The 21246-nt window shown below is 64.9% G+C and overlaps 3 protein-coding genes across 5 annotated transcripts; 1 reads left to right on the top strand and 2 right to left on the bottom strand.

Annotated features, from left to right (window-relative positions):
• Positions 1-1418: 1418 nt before the first annotated feature.
• On the bottom strand, positions 1419-6922 carry PAFAH2 (platelet activating factor acetylhydrolase 2). The gene is made up of 11 exons (XM_056333205.1): positions 6867-6922; positions 5491-5596; positions 5192-5342; positions 4882-4978; positions 4656-4724; positions 4427-4541; positions 2948-3061; positions 2516-2607; positions 2246-2416; positions 1984-2132; positions 1419-1755 (listed from the first exon to the last, which is right to left on the bottom strand). The coding sequence occupies exons 2-11, from the start codon at positions 5578-5580 to the stop codon at positions 1661-1663; spliced, it is 1143 nt and encodes a 380-aa protein (XP_056189180.1). The 5' UTR covers positions 5581-5596; positions 6867-6922; the 3' UTR covers positions 1419-1660.
• Positions 6923-8942: 2020 nt separating this feature from the next.
• EXTL1 (exostosin like glycosyltransferase 1) lies at positions 8943-17407 on the top strand. Of its 3 annotated transcripts, none has more exons than XM_056330886.1 (13): positions 8943-8961; positions 9587-9753; positions 9895-11116; positions 14154-14247; positions 14331-14438; positions 14882-15001; positions 15092-15224; positions 15303-15421; positions 15792-15887; positions 16326-16412; positions 16600-16760; positions 16835-17006; positions 17090-17407. In XM_056330886.1, exons 3-13 carry the CDS (start codon positions 10182-10184, stop codon positions 17273-17275), a joined length of 2211 nt encoding a protein of 736 aa, XP_056186861.1. In that variant the 5' UTR covers positions 8943-8961; positions 9587-9753; positions 9895-10181; the 3' UTR covers positions 17276-17407. The 3 variants fall into 3 exon arrangements, with proteins under 3 accessions (XP_056186861.1, XP_056186860.1, XP_056186862.1); XM_056330885.1 differs by lacking the exon at positions 8943-8961 and adding an exon at positions 9077-9149; XM_056330887.1 differs by lacking the exon at positions 8943-8961 and having other exon boundaries at positions 9323-9753; positions 17198-17407.
• A 121-nt stretch (positions 17408-17528) lies between these two features.
• Positions 17529-21237, bottom strand: SLC30A2 (solute carrier family 30 member 2). The gene is made up of 8 exons (XM_056330888.1): positions 20208-21237; positions 19830-20041; positions 19449-19595; positions 18986-19139; positions 18743-18899; positions 18468-18573; positions 18239-18373; positions 17529-18156 (listed from the first exon to the last, which is right to left on the bottom strand). Exons 1-8 carry the CDS (start codon positions 20255-20257, stop codon positions 18011-18013), a joined length of 1107 nt encoding a protein of 368 aa, XP_056186863.1. The 5' UTR covers positions 20258-21237; the 3' UTR covers positions 17529-18010.
• Positions 21238-21246: the final 9 nt, after the last annotated feature.

Below are 21246 nucleotides of genomic sequence, written 5' to 3'. Positions count from 1 at the left end.
CTGACAGGCTCTGTTCATTCCCCCCCGGCTCACCCACACAATTCATCGACCTTGAACATTCCCCACCCATCTCAGCATCCCAGCAGAGCGGTCCTGAAGCTCCCTGGGTTGTCACACCCCGGCTTGCTCCCAGGGCTAGAAATGGTGGTTTCAGTGTAAAACAATTTAAAAAATACATATCTGGAAGCCTCAAAAGCACCGGGGTTTTGTGGTCCTGTTCACGTCAGTCCTTTGTGTCACCGGAGAGTGGAGGAGATGTTGAAAGATGTCCTCCCTGCTGCTGCACAGCGCTGCGCCATCCCCCGAGGCCATCCTGGAGCATCCTCAGCCCTAGGACTCGCCTGCGACTAAGATGGGCCAGGGGCTCAAGGCGAGGACGTGGCCGTCACTGACGGTGACACAAGCAACTCGGGAAGAGTGAGATACTGCTTTTCCATTCCCCTTTCTTCCCCTGGGGTGAGGGCTTTGCTGGCACCCACGTCACCCACCGTCACTGGGTGAGGAATAGCACGTGCCACCCAAACCCCACTCTCCTCCAGCCATGGCACCCCAGGAAATCCTGGCTCCGTGCACCCCTGAGCCTTGTCGTCTGCAGCAGCTTCTCTCTGCAATGGCAGAAGGTGAAGCAAAGCCGCTGCCGTCCCACCACGTGTCCCCCAGCAGGAACCCCACGCCGCTGCCGGCGGGGACAATGCAAAAGCAGATGGTGTGCCAGGAGCCTGGATGTTCCCAGCAGCTGCCAAGGCGGCGTGTCCAGGATTGCCTGCCGCTTCTCCCACCACAGTGCCAGCCAGGACCCTGGGGAGGGTCTCCAGTGGGCCAAATCCATGCAGCTCCACCAGCTTCAGCCCTTCCTCAGGATCGCCGAGGATCAGACCTCCTCTCTTAAAAAGCACCCCTTGCTCTACTGTCTCTGGTGTTACCCAAGGGCTGTAGGTGCCTCCGAAGAGCCTTATTCCCATGGCCAGCACATGCCTGTTTGCAGCGGCATTGCTCTCCATGCTGCAAAACCAGGCTGGGCTGTTTTCCTTCCATCCCCCGGGCTGATCTTGGTCCCTGTTTCACACCCCTGCACTGCTGGGGTGCTCACAGATGCTTCCAGCCGGCCTCTCCTTTAAAACGATCCTCTTTCTTTTTCTCCCCCAGATTTTAGGTGTGGAGCCAACAATATGGCCAGCTTCCCAGGACAATGCTAAGATTTTCATTACCCTTGTGCTTGGAGCCCTGATGCTGAATCCCTTTGCGCTGGTTCTTCTGGCCACGGTTGAACTACCCCCAGCCCCTGCGGAACGACCCCACTGCCTGCTCCTGCCAGATGTGCCACAGCTGCAGCAGATCCAGCGATGGCTCGATGCCCACCAGCCCGCTGGGTGCAAGGGGGGTGTCAACTCGGGCCCAAGTGACAGCCAACTCAGTCCTTGTCCACGGGGATTTTATTCCCTTAGCCCCACAGCCCTCACTGCGGGCAGTGCCTGTGCAGGGAGGGCTCTCCCAGCACGCTCGCTGAGCACCCCGGCCACCAGATGTCCTGGGAGCACGGACCTCAGGTCCTGCTCTCCCCATGGATCCTTCTGCCCTTCCTGGCTCCCAGCTGGCTCATTTTGGACAAGAAGCAGCCACTTTGCTGGTACCTGGCTCCTGCCAGCCACCTCGGAGCAGGCTACAGGTTGGAGCGGCAGAATGGTGCTTCTGGAACCACCGAGTCTCCGATGCCTTCGAGGAGGTTGTCCCATCGATCGAACTCCTCTTCCAGGTCTGCACGGGGCAGAGACGGTGACAGGGTTACGACAGCAACTATCAGCCCGGCTCCAGGTGTAAAGGAGGAGGAGCAGCCACCGGATCCCTTTGCTTTGTGCAATGGGATGGGAAGCACCAAACCCAAGCCTGCGGAGGCAGCGGCCCCCCCCGCAGCCCCCTGCAAGTGGGGGAGCTCTGGTGCCCTCCCGAACCCCCAGCCAACGTGCCCTCCACCCTGCGCCGTACTGAGGTGCCTTTGCAGGAAGGCCAGAGCCGCCCGGCTGGTGATGTCCAGACCCTTGTAGGGGTCAAGGGTCCCTCTTGCGCCAAAGATGCGGGTGTTGAGCTTCCCAGTGAGAAAGGTGAAGTCAGTCTGGCTCTGGTGCACGGATCCCCTGGGACACAGAAGGGATCTGCTTCAGTGGGAGCTGGGGAGGGGTCCTCCTGCTGGGAGGTAGGTGTTCCCAGGAGGGTACCGGCAGGGGGGTACCCCCAGCCCCTGACTCACAGGATGGTTATAATCTTCGTCTGGCTGTTCCTGGAGCTCAGCCTCTTCATTTTGGCAATGCTTTCTGGTGTCTGGAACTTCTCGGTGTTGATGAAGAGCACGGGCTTGGGCACCTCCGGGTACAGCACGTTCTCCAGGGGGAACATCCAGGCGTCGAGAGCCACTGCACACCTGCAGCAGGATGGATGCACGCCACGGCTTCCCTTCCCACCGGGATGAGCCACGGGTCCCTGGAGCTTCCTGGGGCTCCTCGTCCCTGCTGCAGCTTACCTGAAACTGGGCTCTTTCACCAAGGCCAGCACTGCTGTCACCCCACCGAAGGAATGGCCCATGACGGCGACTTTGGTCAGATCAACGCTGTCCTGCAAAAAGGAGAAGGCTGAGGAGCCTGTGCTCAAACCCTGCAGAAGGGTCCTAATTAGGGAAGAAAAAGCCAAGGGAAGAACATCAGCAAAGCCCCACTGCTCTGCCCTCTACAAGGGACACTCTGTCCCATTTCCATGGCTGGTGGAAGGAAAAAGGAGAAGAGAGGCACCAAGAAGCCAGGACATGGAAGGCTGTGGCTCTGCACAGACCCTGCTTCTCCCAGGAGGAAAAGTCTCACACAACAAGGACTGATCCTGCCAGCAAAGGGTACCCCACCCCCCACCGTCGGCCAACCGATGCCCCGGCTGGTCCTTCAGCACAGACAGACCCAGATACCTTCAGCACGGAGAGATCAAAGTCCTGGTGAAGGATGTTTGGGACAGATTTACCGCTGCTGATGTCCTTGAAAAGCCGGAGCGCTCGCACACATTCCTCTGCTCTCTGATGAACCTGGGAGTGAGAGCCGCCCCTTCCCCGGTTAAGCCAGCTCCTCCACCCCACAAGTTTGTGGCCAGATCCTCTCCCCGACGCCCACCCACACTCATCCCTCCAAAACAGCAGCGCTCAGACCCGACGGGGCTTTCCCTGAATTACAGCAAATGTAAAAGCAAGCGAGAGGCTGCACCGCAGCGGCTCCCGTGGGGATGCAAGGAATTTATTGGAATGGTTTCTTTTTTTTGTTTGTTTTTAATTCAGTTAATCTGATAGCACAGACGGCTGGAGATGAGCAAAAGAACTCTGCTCCGGCGAGGAAGCAGTGGGGTGTGCAGGGGAGGGAGAGCCCGGTTTCCTTGCCAGCTGCCCCCCAGTCAAGCCTGCTGAAGCCATTCGCCAGTGCGAACACCCACGGGGGGCCTGGACCCCCCATCCCACCCCAGCTGCCAGGAGCAAACCTGGAGGTCACCCTGAAACCCAGCTCGGGGGCTCTACCCAGGAGCGGCTCAACAGCCCAAACGGTGGGTTCAGGGAGAGGAAGCCCTGACCTGGAGCCACGTCGGCGCTATGTCCCCTGCTCCCCAAAGGCCACAAATGCTGTCGGCCACACACATTTAAAGGCCTTCCATTGACAAAAAACTCCGACACAAACGTCTCTCCATTCCTCCCTGCTCCCTCTAACACAGAAGATGCCATAACTGAGGCTGACCTGGCAACCATTTCCCTCTATTTATAAATTATTTCTCATTCACCCTCAGCATTCATGCTCACAGGTTCATCTTTACAGGAAAACTGTCTCCCTTGTTCATGCAACGTGTCATGAGACGGAGTATACACAAAAAAAAAGAGGCTGGGACGTGATTTAAGACTGCCAAAAGCACCTCCAACCACCATGTTTCCTAGAGAGCTTGTCTACAACAAATCTTGACGCGACGTTCTTTTAAATGAGGCAGAAACAAGCAGGGAGGAACCTGGCTCAGCAGGAAACCTTCCCGCTCCCCAGCAAGCAGCTGTCTGGGATAATCCCACAGGGACAAAAATCAGAGTGTGAACAAACCCAGCAGCCGGCACGAAGCCCTGGGCTGGGCAGAGAGCCTGTTTCTCCCCGGGGTGCTGGTGACGTTAAGCATCCAGGGATCCAGCAAAGCCCAGCTCAGCTCCTGCCAGGGTCAGCTGGAGCTGGGCAGAGGGACCCCACAGAGATAAACAGGTTGAACAGATTTTTCTCCGCTTGCAAGGAGAAAGCTGAGCCCCAGCATCGTGGCGGTACAAGCTTGGGAAGGGTTGGAGATGAACACCCCAGGGACAGGGGCTGGCTCAGCTTGCAGGAGGGATTTCACACCTCCTGGGTTGCCCACCCTCAACCTCCAACCCTGGTACCTGCTTGTTTCGGAAATAAAACTCCTTCTGCCCTTGGGGTACCCGTTGGTAGGGGATCCACTCCTCTCTCCCAGCTTCTGCCGTGCAGAAATATGTTGCAGAGGCAGAATGGTCCCTGCAGTGGCAGAAGGGCAGGCGGCCACGTCACGGGGGCACCGGCAGCCCCCTGGGACACCATGCCCTGCCAGCCCGGCCACGGCTGCCAAATGTGGGGGGACCGGGTGCCCACCTGTGCTCCAGTGCCGCCACCACGAAGCCCCAGGATGCCAGCTCTGAGCAGACCGAGGAGTACAGGGTCCTGCAAGGGAGCCGGGGGGCAGCAGCATCAGCACTGTGCTGCCAACACAAGGCAGGTGTGAGTGGGGCTGGGGGGGCCGGGACACCTGCATCCCCATCCTGGCTCTGGCCTGGAGCAGGGGCTCAGCATCTCCTGCCCTGCTCGGGGCTCATCCTACCGAAAGGCTCCCAGGCCGTGGGAGAAGATGATCAGCGGGTACCCACTGCTACAGGGCTTGAGAGGCCCGTTCCAGCTCACTGGCACTCTGCAGGAGCCTGCAGGGAAGAGGAACCCCCCCAGGAGAAGGGGGGACACGGGCAGCGGGGTGCTGCTGCTGCAGCAGGACCCCGCTCAGCTCCATCCCTGCCTGTAGCTTCCACCGGCGAGCCGGGGATGGGCTGGGTGACCTTGAACCCCACTAAGGGAGTGGGTCCCTAAGGATGGGGGAGCACCCAGGATGGGGGACTTGGTGCCCGCCACCCCCTTACCGATGGTGATGCTGAGCAGGGGTGCGCACCAGCGCCGGCTGCGGTCGGCAAAGTCGGCCAGCCCGCCGCAGTACTCATAGCGCGGGATCCAGAGCGGCCACTCAGCCCCGGCCCGGGGCAGGCAGGGGTAGAAGAGGCGGAGGAAGAGCCCCTGGGGGAGAGAGGGGAAGGGGGGACACGATGGGGACAGCAAGGGGCAGCGGTGGCCATGTCCTCAGCAAGCTCAGTTCTTGCAAGACCCAGCTGGCTGCAGTGCATGGAAGCCTGTCTCTGTCCCCGTCCCCATCCCTGTCCCGTACCTGCCGTGTCTGGCCCACCATGACATCCGTGCAGCCCACGTGGTGAGGCCCCTTCCCCAGGGGCAGCGCCAGCGACTGCGTCCCCCCCATGCCGTCACGGCCCAGCCTAGGCAGATGCACAGGGTCAGCATCTGTCCCCCACCTGGGGGACCCCGACTCGGCTCTTCTCCTTCCCCCAGCCCTCTCCCCGTGGTCCAGACCCCCAGCATCCCCCCAGCACTGCACCAGCCAACACACCGAGGTTCCCAATGCCCCCTGCACAGAATTCCCACGGGCACAGTCCTGCAGGGATGCTCAGGGATGAAACCCTACAGTTTCTCTCCCAAGAGCTGCTGGACTGGGACAGAGGGGCTGACAGTGGGTTTGGGGGGCTGACGGTGGGACAGTGGGGCTGATGGTGGAGCTGACAGCGGGATGATGGAGCTGATGGTGGGACTGGGGGAATGATGGCAGGACAGTGAGACAGTGGGGCTAATGGTGGGACCGGGAGGCTAATGGTGGGACAGGGGGACTGGTGGTGGGGCAGTGGGGCTGGTGGTGGGATGGCAGGGCTGACGGGGGGCGGGGCGCTGACAGTGGGACGACGGGGCTGACGGCTGGTCAGTGCCCAGTGGGGCAGGTGGGGCTCAGCAGAACCTGCTCCATGGCCACCCTGCTGAGGGGCAGCCACCCCCGTCCCCCCGCCCCCGGGGAGCTGAGGGCAGGGGAGGCAGCACGGGCCGGCGCTGCAGAGCTGGGGCGGCACCGGGATGTGTGGATGGGGGGTCAGTGCGGGGCTGGTGGGGGCGTCGGCCAGCCCCGGGCACCCACGGCAGCCGCTGAGGAGCCCAGTACCCCCCAGTGCAGAACTACAGCTCCCAGCAGCCCTGGGCCGGGGAACCACAACTCCCAGCATGGCCCTAGGCTGGGACTACACCTCCCAGTATGCGCTGGGCCTCCAGACTACACCTCCCAGTATCCCCAGCTGAACTACAGATCCCAGTGCTTCCCGGAGGCCGGCTCCCACACCCCTCCCGCAGCCCCTAGTCCCTGTGTCCCCCCCCAGCACCCCCAGTTACCATCGCAGCTCTCAGTGCTTCCCCCAGCTCCCAGTGACCCCCAGCTCCACCTCCAGCTCCCAGTACCCCCCAAATTCCCAGTGCCCTCACTGACCCTTGCAGCTCCCTCCCAGTGCTCCCCAATGAGCTCCCAGTGCCCCGCAACCCCAGCTCCCCCTGCAGCTCCCAGTGCCCCTCCCAAGCTCCCAGGGCTCCTACAGCTCCCAGTTTCCCTCTGTGCACCCCAGCTCCCAGCACCCCCACCCCAGTATCCCCCACTCCCTCCCTTCCCAGCCATATCCGTCCCCCGTGTCGTTCCCCCCCCCTCCCCGCACTCACCAGTGCAACAGGGTCACAGCTCCCAGCACGCACCAGTGCGCCCTGCACTACAGCTCCCAGTACCCCCCGTGCACGTGGACTACAGTTCCCAGTAGTACCCGGTGCAAAACCACAGCTCCCAGTGCTCCCAGTGCAAAACCACAGCTCCCAGTGCCACCAAGCCAAGACGCAGCTCCCAGTCCCACCAGCACAAAACCACAGCTCCCAGCGCCCCCAGTGCGGGTTGCAACCCCAGACCCCCCATCGCAGCCGCGGCCCCTCCGTGGGGGGCTGTGGGGGGCTGTGCCCATGGGCAGCACCTTGACCCTGGGGCTGCCCTGTCCCTGTCTGCACCCCAGCTGGGTTCCTGCTCCCCAGGGCTGGAGACTGTCCCCATGGGTGTCCCCCCCCAGAACCCAGGGGGTGCCTGGGGCTCCCACTGCCCACCCCCACGTTCCCTGTCCTTTGGCTAATCCGCTTTCCGCAGCTAAGGCAGCCCAGGGCCGCAGTAATCCCCTCTGTGTCGGGGGGATTAACTCCCTCCCGGGGCTGAGCTGGCCGGGCCTGGCAAATAAATATCCCAAGATTTGGTAAAAACCATCGCTACCAAGCTGGCACGCACACAGCCCCTTGCCGGGCTGCCCAGCACCGTCCCCTGCCTGCATGGGGAAACTGAGGCACAGCCCCTAGGGCTGTCACTGTGTGTGTCCCCTGGGTCCCACTCGGCTGGCAGGGCAGGGGGAGGGGACCCCAGCCCACAGCCACCAGTACAGCCACCCTGGGGTGCTGGGCTGAGGCTCCTGGCACCCTGTTCCATACGGAGCAGAATCCTGCCCAGAGGCCGGGCCGCCTGCAGGCTGAGGCCGGCCGGGTTGTTACACCCATGGGTGGGATCCAGCACCCGTCCCGGCTTGCCCGGCCGGCGGGGCAGGGCGGAGGGCGGCTGGCGTGGCCGGGGATGCCAGCGCAGGGTGGGAGAGTCGAGCCCCGACCTGCCCTCGCTGCCCAATCCAGCCCACGCCTGGCTCCCCACGCTGGGGCTCAGCACCCCCAGCACGCCCCCGTATCACCCCAGCAGAGGGTCCTGGCTGGTCATGGTGGGGGCTGCTCAAGACATCGAGACTTGATGGGGGGGGCGGGGATCCTGCTCTCATCTCCGATGGAGCCCTGCAGGACGGGGGTGTGGGGGTCCTGCAGGTGAACCACTGGGGTTCCAGTTGCGTGGGTGTCACTGGGGGCTTTGCTGCTGACCATGTTGCTTTCTTTAAAGGGATTGTCTCTGCCCACAGCTCCTGTTCCAGCCATCCCAGCAAGTGTTCTCGGAGCTGTGCGCTGTGGATGGCTGATCTGGGGGGGTCAGGCCAGGCTGGGACCCCCACCTCTGCCTCACCGTCCACAGCTGGCTTTGTGCCATGGTCCGGGCTCCAGGGCACGGCCACGTTGGGAGCTGGCTTTGACTTGGGCAAGAGATGTTGGGCTGGGGGGGGGCTTGTGCCTCCTACCCCTCCTACCCCGTGCTGGGACCCCGGGGTCGCAGGAGCCCGGGGGTGGCATCGGAACCTGGGTGTCACTGGAGCGTGGGAGTGACATCGGAGCCTGGAGGTGCCATAGGAGCCCAGGGGTGCCACTAGTGGACGTGGCCCCAGCTGTGTTTCAGTCCCTGCTCCCCATCGCTACCCCACCGTGACCCCATTGCTGCCCTTTGGGGGCTCCCCGGGGGACTCCGGGGCACAGAAGGGCTGGGGGCCTGAAGGCACTCGAGGGCTGAGCCCACCGGGGCACGCTGCTCCCATCGGGGCTCGGCACCGGCCCCCCTCTGCAAGCGGGGACGCGAGGGGGGACACGGGACGTGGGACGTCCCTCGCGTGGGGTCCCACAGCGGGCGGGCGGCGCAGGGACCCTGCGGAGCCCCGGGCACCTCCGGGCACCCCCGCGGTGTGCGGGGATCCCCCGTCCCACGTGGGCGCCCTGCGGCCGGCGGGGTACAGCCAATGGGAAGGCTCCGCAGAAGGGGGCTCCTCAGGTCCCGCCCACTGGCCGGCATGGGCCCCGCCCACAGGTGAGCGAAGGACCAATGGGAGGCAGGTGGGCGTGGCTAAGAGCGAATGTTGTGACGGTGGGAATAGGACACGGTGTAACAGATGGGGGGGGCACGGGGGGGGGGGGGGCACCGAGGGGGGAGGCACGGAACGGGGAGGCACGGAACGGGGGGGCACGGAACGGGGGGGAACGGAACGGGGGGGAACGGAACGGAGGAGTCGCGGAGGGGGAGCACGGAGCAGGGAGAACGGGGGGAGCACGGAGGTGGGGCACGGAGGGGGGCACGGAACGGGGTGGGCACGGAGCGGTGGAAACGGGGGGAGCACGGAGCGGGGGGGCACGGAGCGGAGGAGCGCGGAGCGGAGGAGCACGAAGCGGGGGGGCACGGAGCGGAGGAGCGCGGAGCGGGGGGGCACGGAGCGGGGGGGCACGGGGGGGTGATGGAGCACGGGAACCAGCCCGGCAGCGGGGCCGGGCACTGACCAGGGCAGAGGGAAGGGGACAAGGGGACAGCCAGCCCCGGCGGGGGCAGCCAGCCGGCCGGGAGTCAGCCCGCCCCGGGGCGGGGGGGGACACCGGCAGCCTGACACGGGGCAGGCGGACAGGCAGGCACGGGGGGCACAGCCAGACGGGGGACACGGGGACAGGCAGCCCGCGGCAGGGCCAGACGGACAAGGTGACACGGGACCCCCCCCCCGCAGGCACCCCCGGGGCAGGCGAGCCCCCCGGGCCCGGGGCTGCGCGGAGCCGGGCGAGGCGGCGCAGCTGGAGCGGGGGGAGACCGGCCCGGCCCGGGGATGCGGCCGGCGGGGACCCGCGGCGTGGGACAGCGGGGCCCGACCCCCCCCGGCGCTGCGTGTCCCCGCAGGTAACGGGCGGAGGGAGCGGGTGGGCGCTCCGCGGGGAGGGTGTTATTTTGGGAAGGGGGGTCCCCCGCTGGGGGGACCTTGCGGTGACACGGTTGGCGGCGGCAGCGGATGGCGACGGCGCGACCTCTCCCCTTCCCCAGGGATTTGAAGCTGGGCCAAGCGGCGGTGGGAATGTCATTGTCGCAGCCCGGGGACCCGACGCAGTAAAGGTGGTCCCGAGCTCTGCCCCACACCGCTCGGCGGGGCCGCGGGGGGACCGGGGGTCCATCGCCCTCCTGCAGGCTGCGGGGGCTGCAGGAGCACCTGGGGGCCGGGAGCCATCCCACCATCCCACCGCCTGCTCGGGGACCCACCGGGACATCGGCCTTTCCACCGGACTCTGGCGCCTGTCGGAGCCCGATGAGGAGCCGGGGCCGTGCATGACCCTATGCAGACCAGGAAGAAATACATTTTCCTGACTTTCCTTGCCTCTTGGCTCCTGCTTTTCTTCTTTGGAGGAGACCAGCTACGCCGTTTCCCTTTCTTTTCTGGGAGGAAAGTCGAAGCCCGGAGGAACTGGCCACACTGGACGGATCGGTCCCTTCTCACCAGCTTTGCGGACCCCAGGGAGCTCCAGGGCAATGAGGACCCCTCACTGCCATCACCCCGGGAGCGGCGGGCGGCACAGCTGAGCGTCTACAAGAACAGCAGATGTCGGATGGAAACCTGCTTCGACTTCTCCAGGTGCGAGAAGCACGGCTTCAAAGTCTTCACCTACCCTCGGGAGAGGGACCAGCCCCTCTCAGAGAGTTACAGCAAAATCCTCGCCTCCCTTGAGCGTTCCCGCTACTACACCCCCAACCCCGAGGAAGCCTGCCTCTTCATCCTCAGCATCGACACACTGGACCGCGACCATCTCTCGGGTCAGTATGTCCGGAACGTTGATGAGAAAATCCGCGGCTTCCCGCTCTGGAACGGTGGCCGTAACCATCTCATCTTCAACCTCTACTCGGGCACTTGGCCCAACTACACCGAGGACCTGGGCTTCGACATTGGCCAGGCCATCCTGGCCAAAGCCAGCTTCTACACCGACAGCTTCAGGCCTGGCTTCGACATCTCCATCCCTCTCTTCTCCAAGGACCACCCGCAGCGCGGCGGGGAGAGGGGGTGGTTGTACCAGCACTCGATCCCCCCAAAAAAGAAATACTTGTTGGTGTTCAAGGGGAAGCGGTACCTGACCGGCATCGGCTCCGGCACCAGGAACGCGCTGCACCACATCCACAACGGGAAGGACATCATCTCACTCACTACCTGCAAGCACGGCAAGGACTGGGAGAAGCACAAGGACACCCGTTGCGACAAGGATAATGTCGACTACGAAAAGTGAGTCGGAGATGAGGTGGGAAAGGGGGTCTATGGTGGGGGGGACACCCCACAAATGTTCCTGCCCCTCTGCAGGGTGCAGCCGTGCCCATCTGTGGCAGCTGGAACTCCAGGCGTGGGGAGAGAGGGAAGTTTTGGGCTCTTCCCAAAGTAGGTTTTGGTTTCCATAGTGGGGAGCGAGGCGCTGATTGTTCAGGGCTTTCGTATTAAAGTTCAAGTAATCTGGCGAGAGCGGCTCGTATCTGCAATCACCGCGGCCGCCTCTAATACGATTTCCCTTTTCCCTAACACTGATGAATGATGCTTTTCTTCTCCCCCCCTCCTGCCCTCCCCTAAGATAAATGTTTCTCTTGGAGATGAGCCCGAAACACCCCCCCCTCACTGGCTCCACTAAAAATCCCACAAAACTGGTGGGTCCTTGGGCATCCCAGCACGGACAGCTCTGAGCTGATGTGGACATGGTGGGATGGAGGTGCCCCTGTCCTGTGTCCCCCCTTGCAAATGGGGATGGTGGCAACGGCATGTGATGCACCTTGGCGGAAAAATTGGGGGACCGAAGCTCTGTGAGGGTGGAGGCTCTGTGCTGTGGGGCACACACCAGCTCCTCACCTCCCCACCCTGTCACCTGGGACCTGTCACCAGCTGCCTGCTCCAGGGCAGGTCAGCACAGACCTCCGTCCTGCTGGTGATGGGCAGGTCCCCGTCCCATTGCCTGGGGACATTCTGCAGCCACCCAGCCGGAGAGCAGATGGGGAGAGGCCACGCTGGGCATGATCCTCAAAGCATCTTAGGAGGTGCTGGGAGGTAAAAGCGGAGCCGGGGTGCTGTGGGCACCGGGATTAGCCAGGGCTTTGGGGTGGCTCCGGCACCACGTGGCCCTGTCTGGTGGCTGTCACCAGCCCAGCAGGGTCAGCCCCTGCAGCAGAGCCTTTTTGGGGATGGAGCATCGCAGGATGGTGCGAGATGCTGTGGGCTGGTGGGACAGGGGGGCCCAGGTCTGCGCTGTGCCATGGCAATGGGTAGTGGGATGGGAAACCCCCCTCCTGCCAGGCCCAGGTAATCCCCTAATGCCGTTTGCAAGTACGGGGAGATTTACACCTCGCCTGGGATGGCCTGGGGCAGCAGAGAGATGGGGAGCACGTGGCACAGGGCACTGTGCTCCTGCGTGACCCCCGGCTTCTGCCATCCTGCTTGTCCCCACGGGACACCCAGGCAAAAAGCCATCCATGTCTCCATCACGCTGGGCGAGCTCTGCCTGACCTCACGTCGGGGATTTATTTTCCCTGTGCCGGGAAAAGATGTCCCCAGACACAGGACATCTGAGACAATGGATGCAGGACAGTGGGGAGGTGACAACCAGGGTTGGCAAAGCGAGACCCCAGCTGTCCCCTTCACCTGGGGCACTGGGGACGTCCCCGTTTGCTCAGCGCAGCAGAGGAAGGTTTTGCTGGGGGTTCCATCCTGTTCCTCACAACAAACCTGTTCTGTGCCCGGATAAAGGGCGGCTTGTAGCAGCACCGTGGGCTACCCCGGGTTGACAGCAACCCAGGCAGGTTGGGAAAGGTTCTCTGGAGCCGCTGGGTCCCCCGGCGGCACCGTGCCTGGCCAGATCCATGGAGGGGCCGGACGGAGGGAGCACGGTGGGCGCCCGTCCCAGCTCCTAACAAAACAAGGAAGCCCTGACGGTGTGATTACTCGGAAACCGCAGCGCGTCAGGAGCAAAGTATTTCCATCGGGAGGTTTTGGCCCCGCAGCCCAGCCGGCGCCAGCTTCCCCACGACGGCTGCCTGCGAGGGGAAGCCTGCCCACGGCCGCTCTGCCCCCCGGGACGCATCCTGCTGCCCGCCCAGCCCTGGCACTGGGAATGGCCCTGTGGAGGTGCTGAGGGTCACAGCCGGGTTTGGGGTCCCCAAGGAGCCCCGAGGGTGAGCGCTGGCAGTGTCTGGCCCTGGGGATGTGGCTGCTGCTGCTGCAGTTTCTTGGGGTGGGGGGTCTGGGCCCTGTTGAACCGTGCTCGCCCCTCTGGCAGGTCGCTTGGCTAGGAGCTGGGGTGTTAACGAGGCAGGGTGTGCTAATGGGGTTTTCGGCATCCATTGGAGACATTGGGGTGGTTCATCCAGAGGTGGGTTTTGATCGTAAAACTTTGTGCCTTGCCATTGCGGCTGGTTTCCCACATCCCGGGGTGCCAGGATGCTCCAGGGTGCTCCAGCACCCATGGAAGGGACACGTCCTCAACCCCCAGGCTGGCATCAGCCCCATGCCCCCACCACAGGGACACCCTTCCCCCTGGGGACCAGCACACTTCAGGCAATCCCTTTGGCCTCATGGCCCCCCCAGCTGGACCACGCACATCCCCCCCAGCCCATCCAGGACCCGGCTGCCCCATCCCTCCCTCCCCGCGGGCAGGAACAGACGGGGTCTGTCCCGACCTAAAGTCAATATTGGATTTTCCGGCGTGGTCACAGGGACCCGGCAGCCGCCGTGCCACTCCCCACTGACCGCACAGAAGGGGCTTTCATAGCCCCACGGCGTGAGACTGGGGCGGGGGGGGGGGCACGCTGCCTGCACCCCTGCCAGCAGCCAGCCCTCTGCCCCTGCCGGAGCGCTGCCAGGGCAGGCAGGGCTGGTCCTGCCCAGCAAGCCTGGGCTTGGCAGAGGAGTCGCTGCAGTTTCGGGCTTGGGGGTTTGGGTGCTGGCTTTGCCTGGGGTTTCATTACGGGCAGGTGGAGGGAGCAGGGTAGTGCCTTTGAAGGGCACTGGGGGTCTCATCCTGACCCCCCCCCTCTTTAAGCGATGCCTGGGTGCATGCCCCCATTACTCATGATGCATCACTCGTGAGCATCTCTGCTCCACTGGCCCCACCGAGCCAGGGCTGTTCAGAGCCCAAATCAGCCCCGATCAATCCTAACGCTGCCCTGGGCTGGTCCCACACTCCCCAGGAGGGATGCTCAGCCTTGCCAGATGCCAGTGAGACCACTCGGGATGCTCACAGGTCAGGGGGGGCCATGCCTGACCCCCACCCCATCTCCCATCCCAGGTTCGACTACCAGGAGCTGCTGCACAACTCCACCTTCTGCATCGTGCCCCGGGGCAGGCGCTTGGGCTCCTTCCGCTTCCTGGAGGCACTGCAGGTACAGGGTGGGGGTGGGACACAAGGGACCCCTCTCCCGGGGGCTGGAGGATCTGTCCCAGCCCTTGTGGGGTCCTGCCACAGGCTGCCTGCATCCCCGTGCTGCTGAGTGATGGCTGGGAGCTGCCCTTCGCCGAGGCCATCGACTGGAGCAAAGCAGCCGTCGTGGGCAGCGAGAAGCTGCTGCTGCAGGTACAGTGGCCGGATCCTGCCCATGCTGGACACGAGGGACCCCCCGAGTGCCAATACTGGTGGTGGTGGAGCCCCCAGCCAAGCTTGGGGGTGAAACCACCACAGCTGAGCCCAGCAGCCCTCCCGCGGGTGGATGCAAGAGGGTCTCATCCAGCCTGGAGCTGGGGGTCCCATCCCAGCCACAGCCCTGGGTATCGTTCATCTCGGGGCGGGGGGGGGGGGGAGTGCTGAGCATCTCCCCAGACCCAAAACCTTTGGAGGTCCTGGGCCAGATCCTGCTCCAGAGAGAGGAGGTGGCAGAGCCGTAGCAGGGTGGTGGCACAGCATCCTTGGCCAGGGGGTGTCCATTGGGATGGCATGGAGGTGGTGGAGGGGAGACAGCCCTGCTGGGGGGGGGTGGGGCGGGCCAAGGTGAGAGACCATCTCCCCCTCCGCTGGCACAGATCCCCTCCACCGTCCGCTGCATCCACCCGGAGCGCGTGCTGGCTTTCCAGCAGCAGACGCAGTTCCTGTGGGATGCATACTTCTCCTCTGTCGACAAGATCGTGCACACCACGCTGGAGGTGAGCCCCCCCCCCCCCCTTCTCCCCCCCGCCCCCCCGCTCCTGGGGTCACAACCTGCATGCTGCAAGCATCACTCTGGCCTCTGGCAGATCATCAAGGACCGGCTGCTCCCGCACCGTTCCCGCTCCCGCTTCCTCTGGAACACGCTGCCGGGGGGGCTCCTGGCCCTGCCTGACTTCTCCACCCACCCCGGGGACTTTCCCTTCTACTACCTGCAGCAGGGTAGGACCCCCTGCCCCGGCTGGGCACCGCAGACTCGGTGCATGCCACAACGCCTATTCTCTCCCCCTCTTCTGGCAGGTTCCAGCCCCTCTGGGAAGTTCACAGCTTTCATCCGGGCTGTCTCGCCAGTGGGCTCCCTCTCCCAGCCCATCCTCAGGCTCATCCAAGCCGTCTCCGGCTCCCAGTATTGCGCCCAGGTGGGGGGTGCTGAGCCCTGCGCCGCTCGGTGCAGCTCCTGCGAGTGTGGTGGGAGGGCTGGGGCAGGGTCCCATGGGCTGGGAAGGGCGCGGGTGGGTTTAGGGGTGGGAGTGGGTGGCTGATGTTGTCACCCTTGGGTGACAGAGCTGTCTCCAGCCCACTAGGGTGGAGGTGGGACCACCTGTGGCTTTATTCTGGTCCAAACAGCCAAGGGATGGTTGTGGGGTGGGGTGAGCTGGCTGGAGCAGGTCCCGCTGTGGGACCGGGGGGGCTCAGCCACGGCCGCCCTGCAAACACCGATGCACCAACGCACCCCGATGGGTCAGCCCGGCCAAACACCCCTGGACACGCCAGTGCTCCCCCCGGCAGATCCTGGTGCTGTGGAGCTGCGAGAAGCCACCACCGCCGAGTGGGAAATGGCCCCAGACCACCGTGCCTCTGACCATCATCCAGGGCAGCAGGAAGGTGAGAGGAGCCAGGATGCAAACAGGGAGCTGGGACATGGGACAGGGAGCTGGGACACGGGACAGGGAGCTGGGACACGGGGCAGGGAGCTGGGACATGGGGCAGGAAGGTGGGTCACGGGGCAGGGAGCTGGGACACGGGGCAGGGAGCTGGGACACGGAGTTGGGACACGGGGCAGGGAGCTGGGACACGGGGCAGGGAGCTGGGACATGGAGCAGGAAGGTGGGACATAGGACAGGGAGCTGGGACATGGGACAGGGAGCTGGGACACGGAGTTGGGACACGGGGCAGGGAGCTGGGACACGGAGTTGGGACATGGGGCAGGGAGCTGGGACACGGGGCAGGGAGCTGGGGCACAGACAGGGAGCTGGGACACGGGGCAGGGAGCCGGGAAACCCACCCCATGGCACATCTCAACCTGGTTTTCCCCCCCTGTAGCTCAGCGACCGCTTCTTCCCCTACGCGGCCATTGGGACGGACGCCGTGCTGAGCCTGGACGAGCACACCAGCCTCTCGACCAGCGAGGTGAGGCCATGGGCACCGTAGTCCCCAGCCCCGTTGGTGCTCAGCGGTCACCCCAGGGCTGGCAGGGAGCGGTGCCCGCTGTCCCCATGTCCCCACAAGCACACCTCCAGGGGAAGGCAGAGGTGGCAGTGGGCCCCCTCCCGTGGGTCCCTGCAGACGGGTGACACTGTCCCCTGTCCCATGCCAGGTGGATTTTGCCTTTGGGGTGTGGCGCAGCTTCCCCGAGCGCATCGTGGGCTTCCCCACGCAGAGCCACTTCTGGGACCCCGAGCAGAGGCGCTGGGGCTACACGTCCAAGTGGACCAACGAGCTCTCCATCGTCCTCACCGCTGCCGCCTTCTACCACAGGTACCTGGTGGCTAAAGGGCCGGTGGGGTGGGGGACTTGGCTGCATCCTGGCCCCCCCCACCCTCCCCCCCCAGGTATTATCACAGCCTCTTCACGGAGTATCTGCCGGTGGGGTTGAGGGAGCTGGTGGACGGGCTGGCCGCCTGCGAGGACATCCTGATGAACGTCCTCGTGGCTGCTGTCACCAAGCTGCCACCCATCAAGGTCACCCAGCGCAAGCAGCACAAGGAGAATGTGCCCCAGCAGGTAGGGTGCAAGGATGGGGATGTGGGTGGACCCCTGGCTGGGGAGTGGAGCCCCTCACCCCCCTGCGCTTTCCTCCTGCCAAGGTGAAGGGCACGGCGGGGGCGGCCGGCGGCCGGTGTTTCTCCCAGCGGCAGGATTGCCTCAACCAGTTGGTGGACTGGTTCGGCTACATGCCCCTGGTGTCCTCCCAGCTGCGCCTGGACCCTGTCCTCTTCAAGGACCAGGTCTCCATCCTGCGCAAGAAATACCCACGCTTGGAGAAACCCTGAGAGCTGCGGGGGATCGGGGTGGGGGTGCCCCGTTCTGGGTGCACGGAGCCCTCCCGGCGCAGGCGGTCGCTGCTGACGGGGTTTTACTCGTTATTGGGTTTTACCAGTGCAATAAAGGTGGGTGGAGAGGCAGAGTCCGGCCGGTGGCTGTGGGACGTGGGGCAGCGGGATGTGCCGGGCAGGGAGCACCGGCAGCACACCGGGATTTTGGTGTGCTGGTGTTTCTGCCATTTCTGTCATCGGCGGCTGCCCAGCCACCCTGGGAATCCACCGTCCAGCACCCAGCCGTGCGCGCAGCCCCCGGCCTCAGCCCCGCGGGGAGGGCGAGCGCTTTGGCTTCCCAAGGACAAACAGCGGAGCGATAAGAGGCAAGAGCAGGGCGAGTGTGTCCTCCCTCCCCCATGCTGGGATAGATCCCCCCTCAGCCCCCGGGCACCCCAGCACCCCACTGCCGTACAGTGCTCCCCGAAGAAGGGAAAAGGGTTTTTTTCAGCTGCTTTCCCCCCCAGCTGAATAGAAATAGGGAAAATTAGGGCTGCTAGCCTCCAACGGCTGCTCTGCTCCGGCTCCCACAGCCGTGGGTCCATCCTTGCTGCCTTTGCTTCTATCAGGCACCTGAGATAACACCCCGGCGCCGCCGGACCTAACAACCCTCCCTGCACACACCCTGTGCTCTACTTTATTTTCCATTCATAAAAAGTCCCCCCCAGGACACGAGGGGGCTGCCGGGGGGGCTCAGTCGCGGGGGGGCTGGCACTCCCGGCAGTCCCGCATCTCCTCGGAGTAGCTCTCCACCTGGATGGTGGTGGTGTGGAAGCGGAAGGTGCCCTGCAGCCGGGAGCTGGCCTCCTCCAGCACCTCCTGTGCACTGGCACCCGCATCTGCAAGGGGCGAGGGAGTGCATGTCGGGGTGCAGGTGGACCCCAAATCCCCCTCCCCTTCCACTGCGTCCCCGACACTCACTGATGGCGATGTGCACTGAGAGCAGTGGCTGCGCTGCTGTCAGCGCCCAGATGTGGAGGCTGTGCACGGCCTCCACACCCGCCACCGCCAGCAGCGTCTCCTGCACAGCGTTGAAGTCCATCCCTTTGGGGGTGCCTGGGGAGGGAGAGCTGTGGGTGCTGGAAGGACAGGGGCTGCAGCACCTATGGGTGGCACCATGGCACAGACCCACCCCCCAGCGGGTCCCTACCCTCCATGAGGACGAGGAGGACGTCACGGAGGATGGTCAGTGTCGTCCCCAGCACCAGTGCAGAGAAGAGGAAGGTGCAGATGGGATCCACATACTTGTACTCGGGCTGAAGGGGGTGGGAGAGGGTGAGGCCCCTCTGGCACCCCAAATTCCCGTTGGCACCAGCAGGGAGGGGACACGATCCCTTCCATCTCACCCCTGTGCCTGGCCAGGGCTGGCTGAAGCCACTGTCCCCATGTCCCCAGCATCCCCTTTGCCCCCACTAACACCCAGACCTTAAAGAAGATGATGTAGGATGCGATGAGGACACCGACACTCTGCAGCAGGTCCCCCACGATGTGGACAAAGGCGGCACGGACGCTGGGGTTGGGCTGCTCGCCAGCTGCCCCATGGCTGTGCCCGTGCCCCGTCTGGTGCAGAGCCACCCCCATCCTGCGAGCAGGGCAGTGGTGACAGCCCTGGGGCCACCAGGCATGGGGTGGGGGACACCAGGGAGGGCGAGAGCCGCCTGTACGTACACGATGTTGACGGCCACGGCGCAGGCAGAGGTGATGAGCATGACGCTGCCCTCGATGTCGTAGTCGGCCAAGAGCAAGCGCTGGGCCGCCAGGTAGACCAGGACGCCTGTCACCACCCAGATGGAGAGCACGGAGAGCAGGGCGCCCAAGATCTCTGTGGAGAGCCCCCCCAGTCCCACATTGCTGCTTCGCTGCCCTGCCAAGCCTGACCACACTCCCAGTCCCTCCAGCAGCACTGGAGCACGGGGTGGGCACTCAGCACCCATCCCTGGGGTTGCTCCCTGCATGGGGACAGTGGTGCCTCTGCCCTCTCCTGCCCATGCACGTGGTGCTGGGGGTCCCCATGCCCCCCAGGGCTCCCTGAGTCAGCCAGTCCCCACGGGGAGGGCACCCTGGGGTGCTCTGGGTGCTCCCTGAGGTCTCCAGGAGCAGAACAGCCACCCTGGGGGTGCTGCCCCGTTACCTGCCCGGTGCCAGCCAAAGTTCATGGTTTTGGTGGGGGGGCGTGAGGACACCCAAAGCGCAGAGAGGCTGATCATGATGCTGGCGAAGTCCGTCAGGAGGTGGGCTGCGTCCGTCAGGATGGCCAGGCTGTGTGCCAGGTACCCGCCTGCGGAGCGGGGACAGCGGGGACGTCGGGGGGGCACGGGGGGGCCCAAACCAGGTCACCCCGTGCCACAGTGTGGGCTCCACTGGGTGCTTTGACCCACCAAAAAGCAACAGGGAGCCCTGCCCCCACCCTGCCTGCGCCCGTGGCGGGGAATCAGGGCAAGAGGGGCTGCAGGCACCCCCTGGGGGTACCCCATAGGGACCCCCCCAGCCGGACCCTGCACCCCCCACTCACCCACAGCTTCCCCCACCATGAAGACGAGGCAGATGCCGGCGGCCAGGTAGAGCTTCCTGCGTGCCCGCTGCTGCTGGCCGGGGTGGCCGGTGACCCCCTGTGCGTGGCAGTGCCGGCCGCGCCGTGCCCCCAGCTCCAGGGCAGCCCCCTGCCCCTGCCCCTGCCCCTGCCCCGGGCTGGGCCCGCTCCTCTGCGCAGCCCCCGGGCGGGACCTGCCGGCGAGAAGGGGGGCTGGAGCGGGGGGCTCGGGGGGGGTTCGGAGGGTGGGTTGGATCCCAGTGCTCCCCCCCAGCCCCAGCCCCAGCCACACACCCCACCTGGGAGCCCCACGGGGAAGAGGGGGCGCCGCACCCCCAGCCCCCCTGGGCACCCCCCTACCCGCCTGCGCCCTCGCTCAGCAGGTGCCGTTTCTCCTCGCCGGCTGCCATCGTCCTGCGGGGCGGGGGGCCAGGCTGGGTGACCCCGGCGTGTGGCCCCCGGTGGCGTGTGGCCCCCGGTGGCGCGTGGCCGCGCTGGTGGCGGCCGGTGGCCTTGGCCCGTGTGAAGTGGCGGGGACTCGTGTGCAAAGCCCGGCCGAGGGAGGGAGGGGGCCAGGCCGGCTGCAAAGCGCCTGCGGCCGCCTGCCCCACACGGCCCCTGGGGGGCTGCTGGGGGGGGGGGGGGGGGAGTGCTCTGTGACCCCCGTGGGCACCCCCCAGGACCCAGACACCGGGGCACGGATGCAGCCCCCGAGGCTGGGGGAGGATGGAACATCGCTCCGTCTCCCCTAAGGGCACCCAGTACCCCCCTCCCCGCTCCGGGGAGCCCCCCCCCCCCAGTTTAGATCCAGCTGCAGAGCAGCCATGTGACAGATAAACGTGGGACCAGCCCCCTCCCCAGCAGTGACTCCTGCCCACCACCCCAGATGAGGAGCACTAATTGCCCTGGAGCTAATAGCAATTGTGGCATAGCCCAGAGCACCGCTGCGGGCGCTGCCTCAGTTTCCCTTCAACCAGGTGCTGAGCATGGGCTTATGCTTTTGCAGGAGAAAATTTTTTGGGGGGTATTTTTGCATTCTCAGTATAGTTTTGCAGTTGTGTGAGCTCAGCCAGCAGCAAACCAGTTGCTCAATGCCGATGCTGTCCCCACTTCGGGGACTGGCACAGCCTGGAGCATCCTCACCCCTGTCCCCGCCACGTCCCCAGGCCTGGGCAAACACTGGTCCTGGGCACCCCATCACCAGGAGATAAATCCTGCCACATGCCAACCCATCACATCCCTGGGCTGGCGGCCAGGCACGGGGTGCCAGCGCTGCCAGAGGTGCTAATGAGGCCGAAAATTAATTGTTGGACTGGGATATGTCCCTCTGCCACTCCAGGTGCTGACAGGGACACTGGTGATGACAGTGGCCCGGCAAACCCACCTGCATCCCCAGTGC

The sequence above is a fragment of the Falco biarmicus genome, chromosome 3, assembly GCF_023638135.1.
Source record: "Falco biarmicus isolate bFalBia1 chromosome 3, bFalBia1.pri, whole genome shotgun sequence".
In the NCBI taxonomy this organism is placed as follows: Eukaryota; Metazoa; Chordata; class Aves; order Falconiformes; family Falconidae; genus Falco; species Falco biarmicus.
Note: the sequence above shows the minus strand (reverse complement) of the source record. Positions and strands in the feature narration are given on the sequence as shown.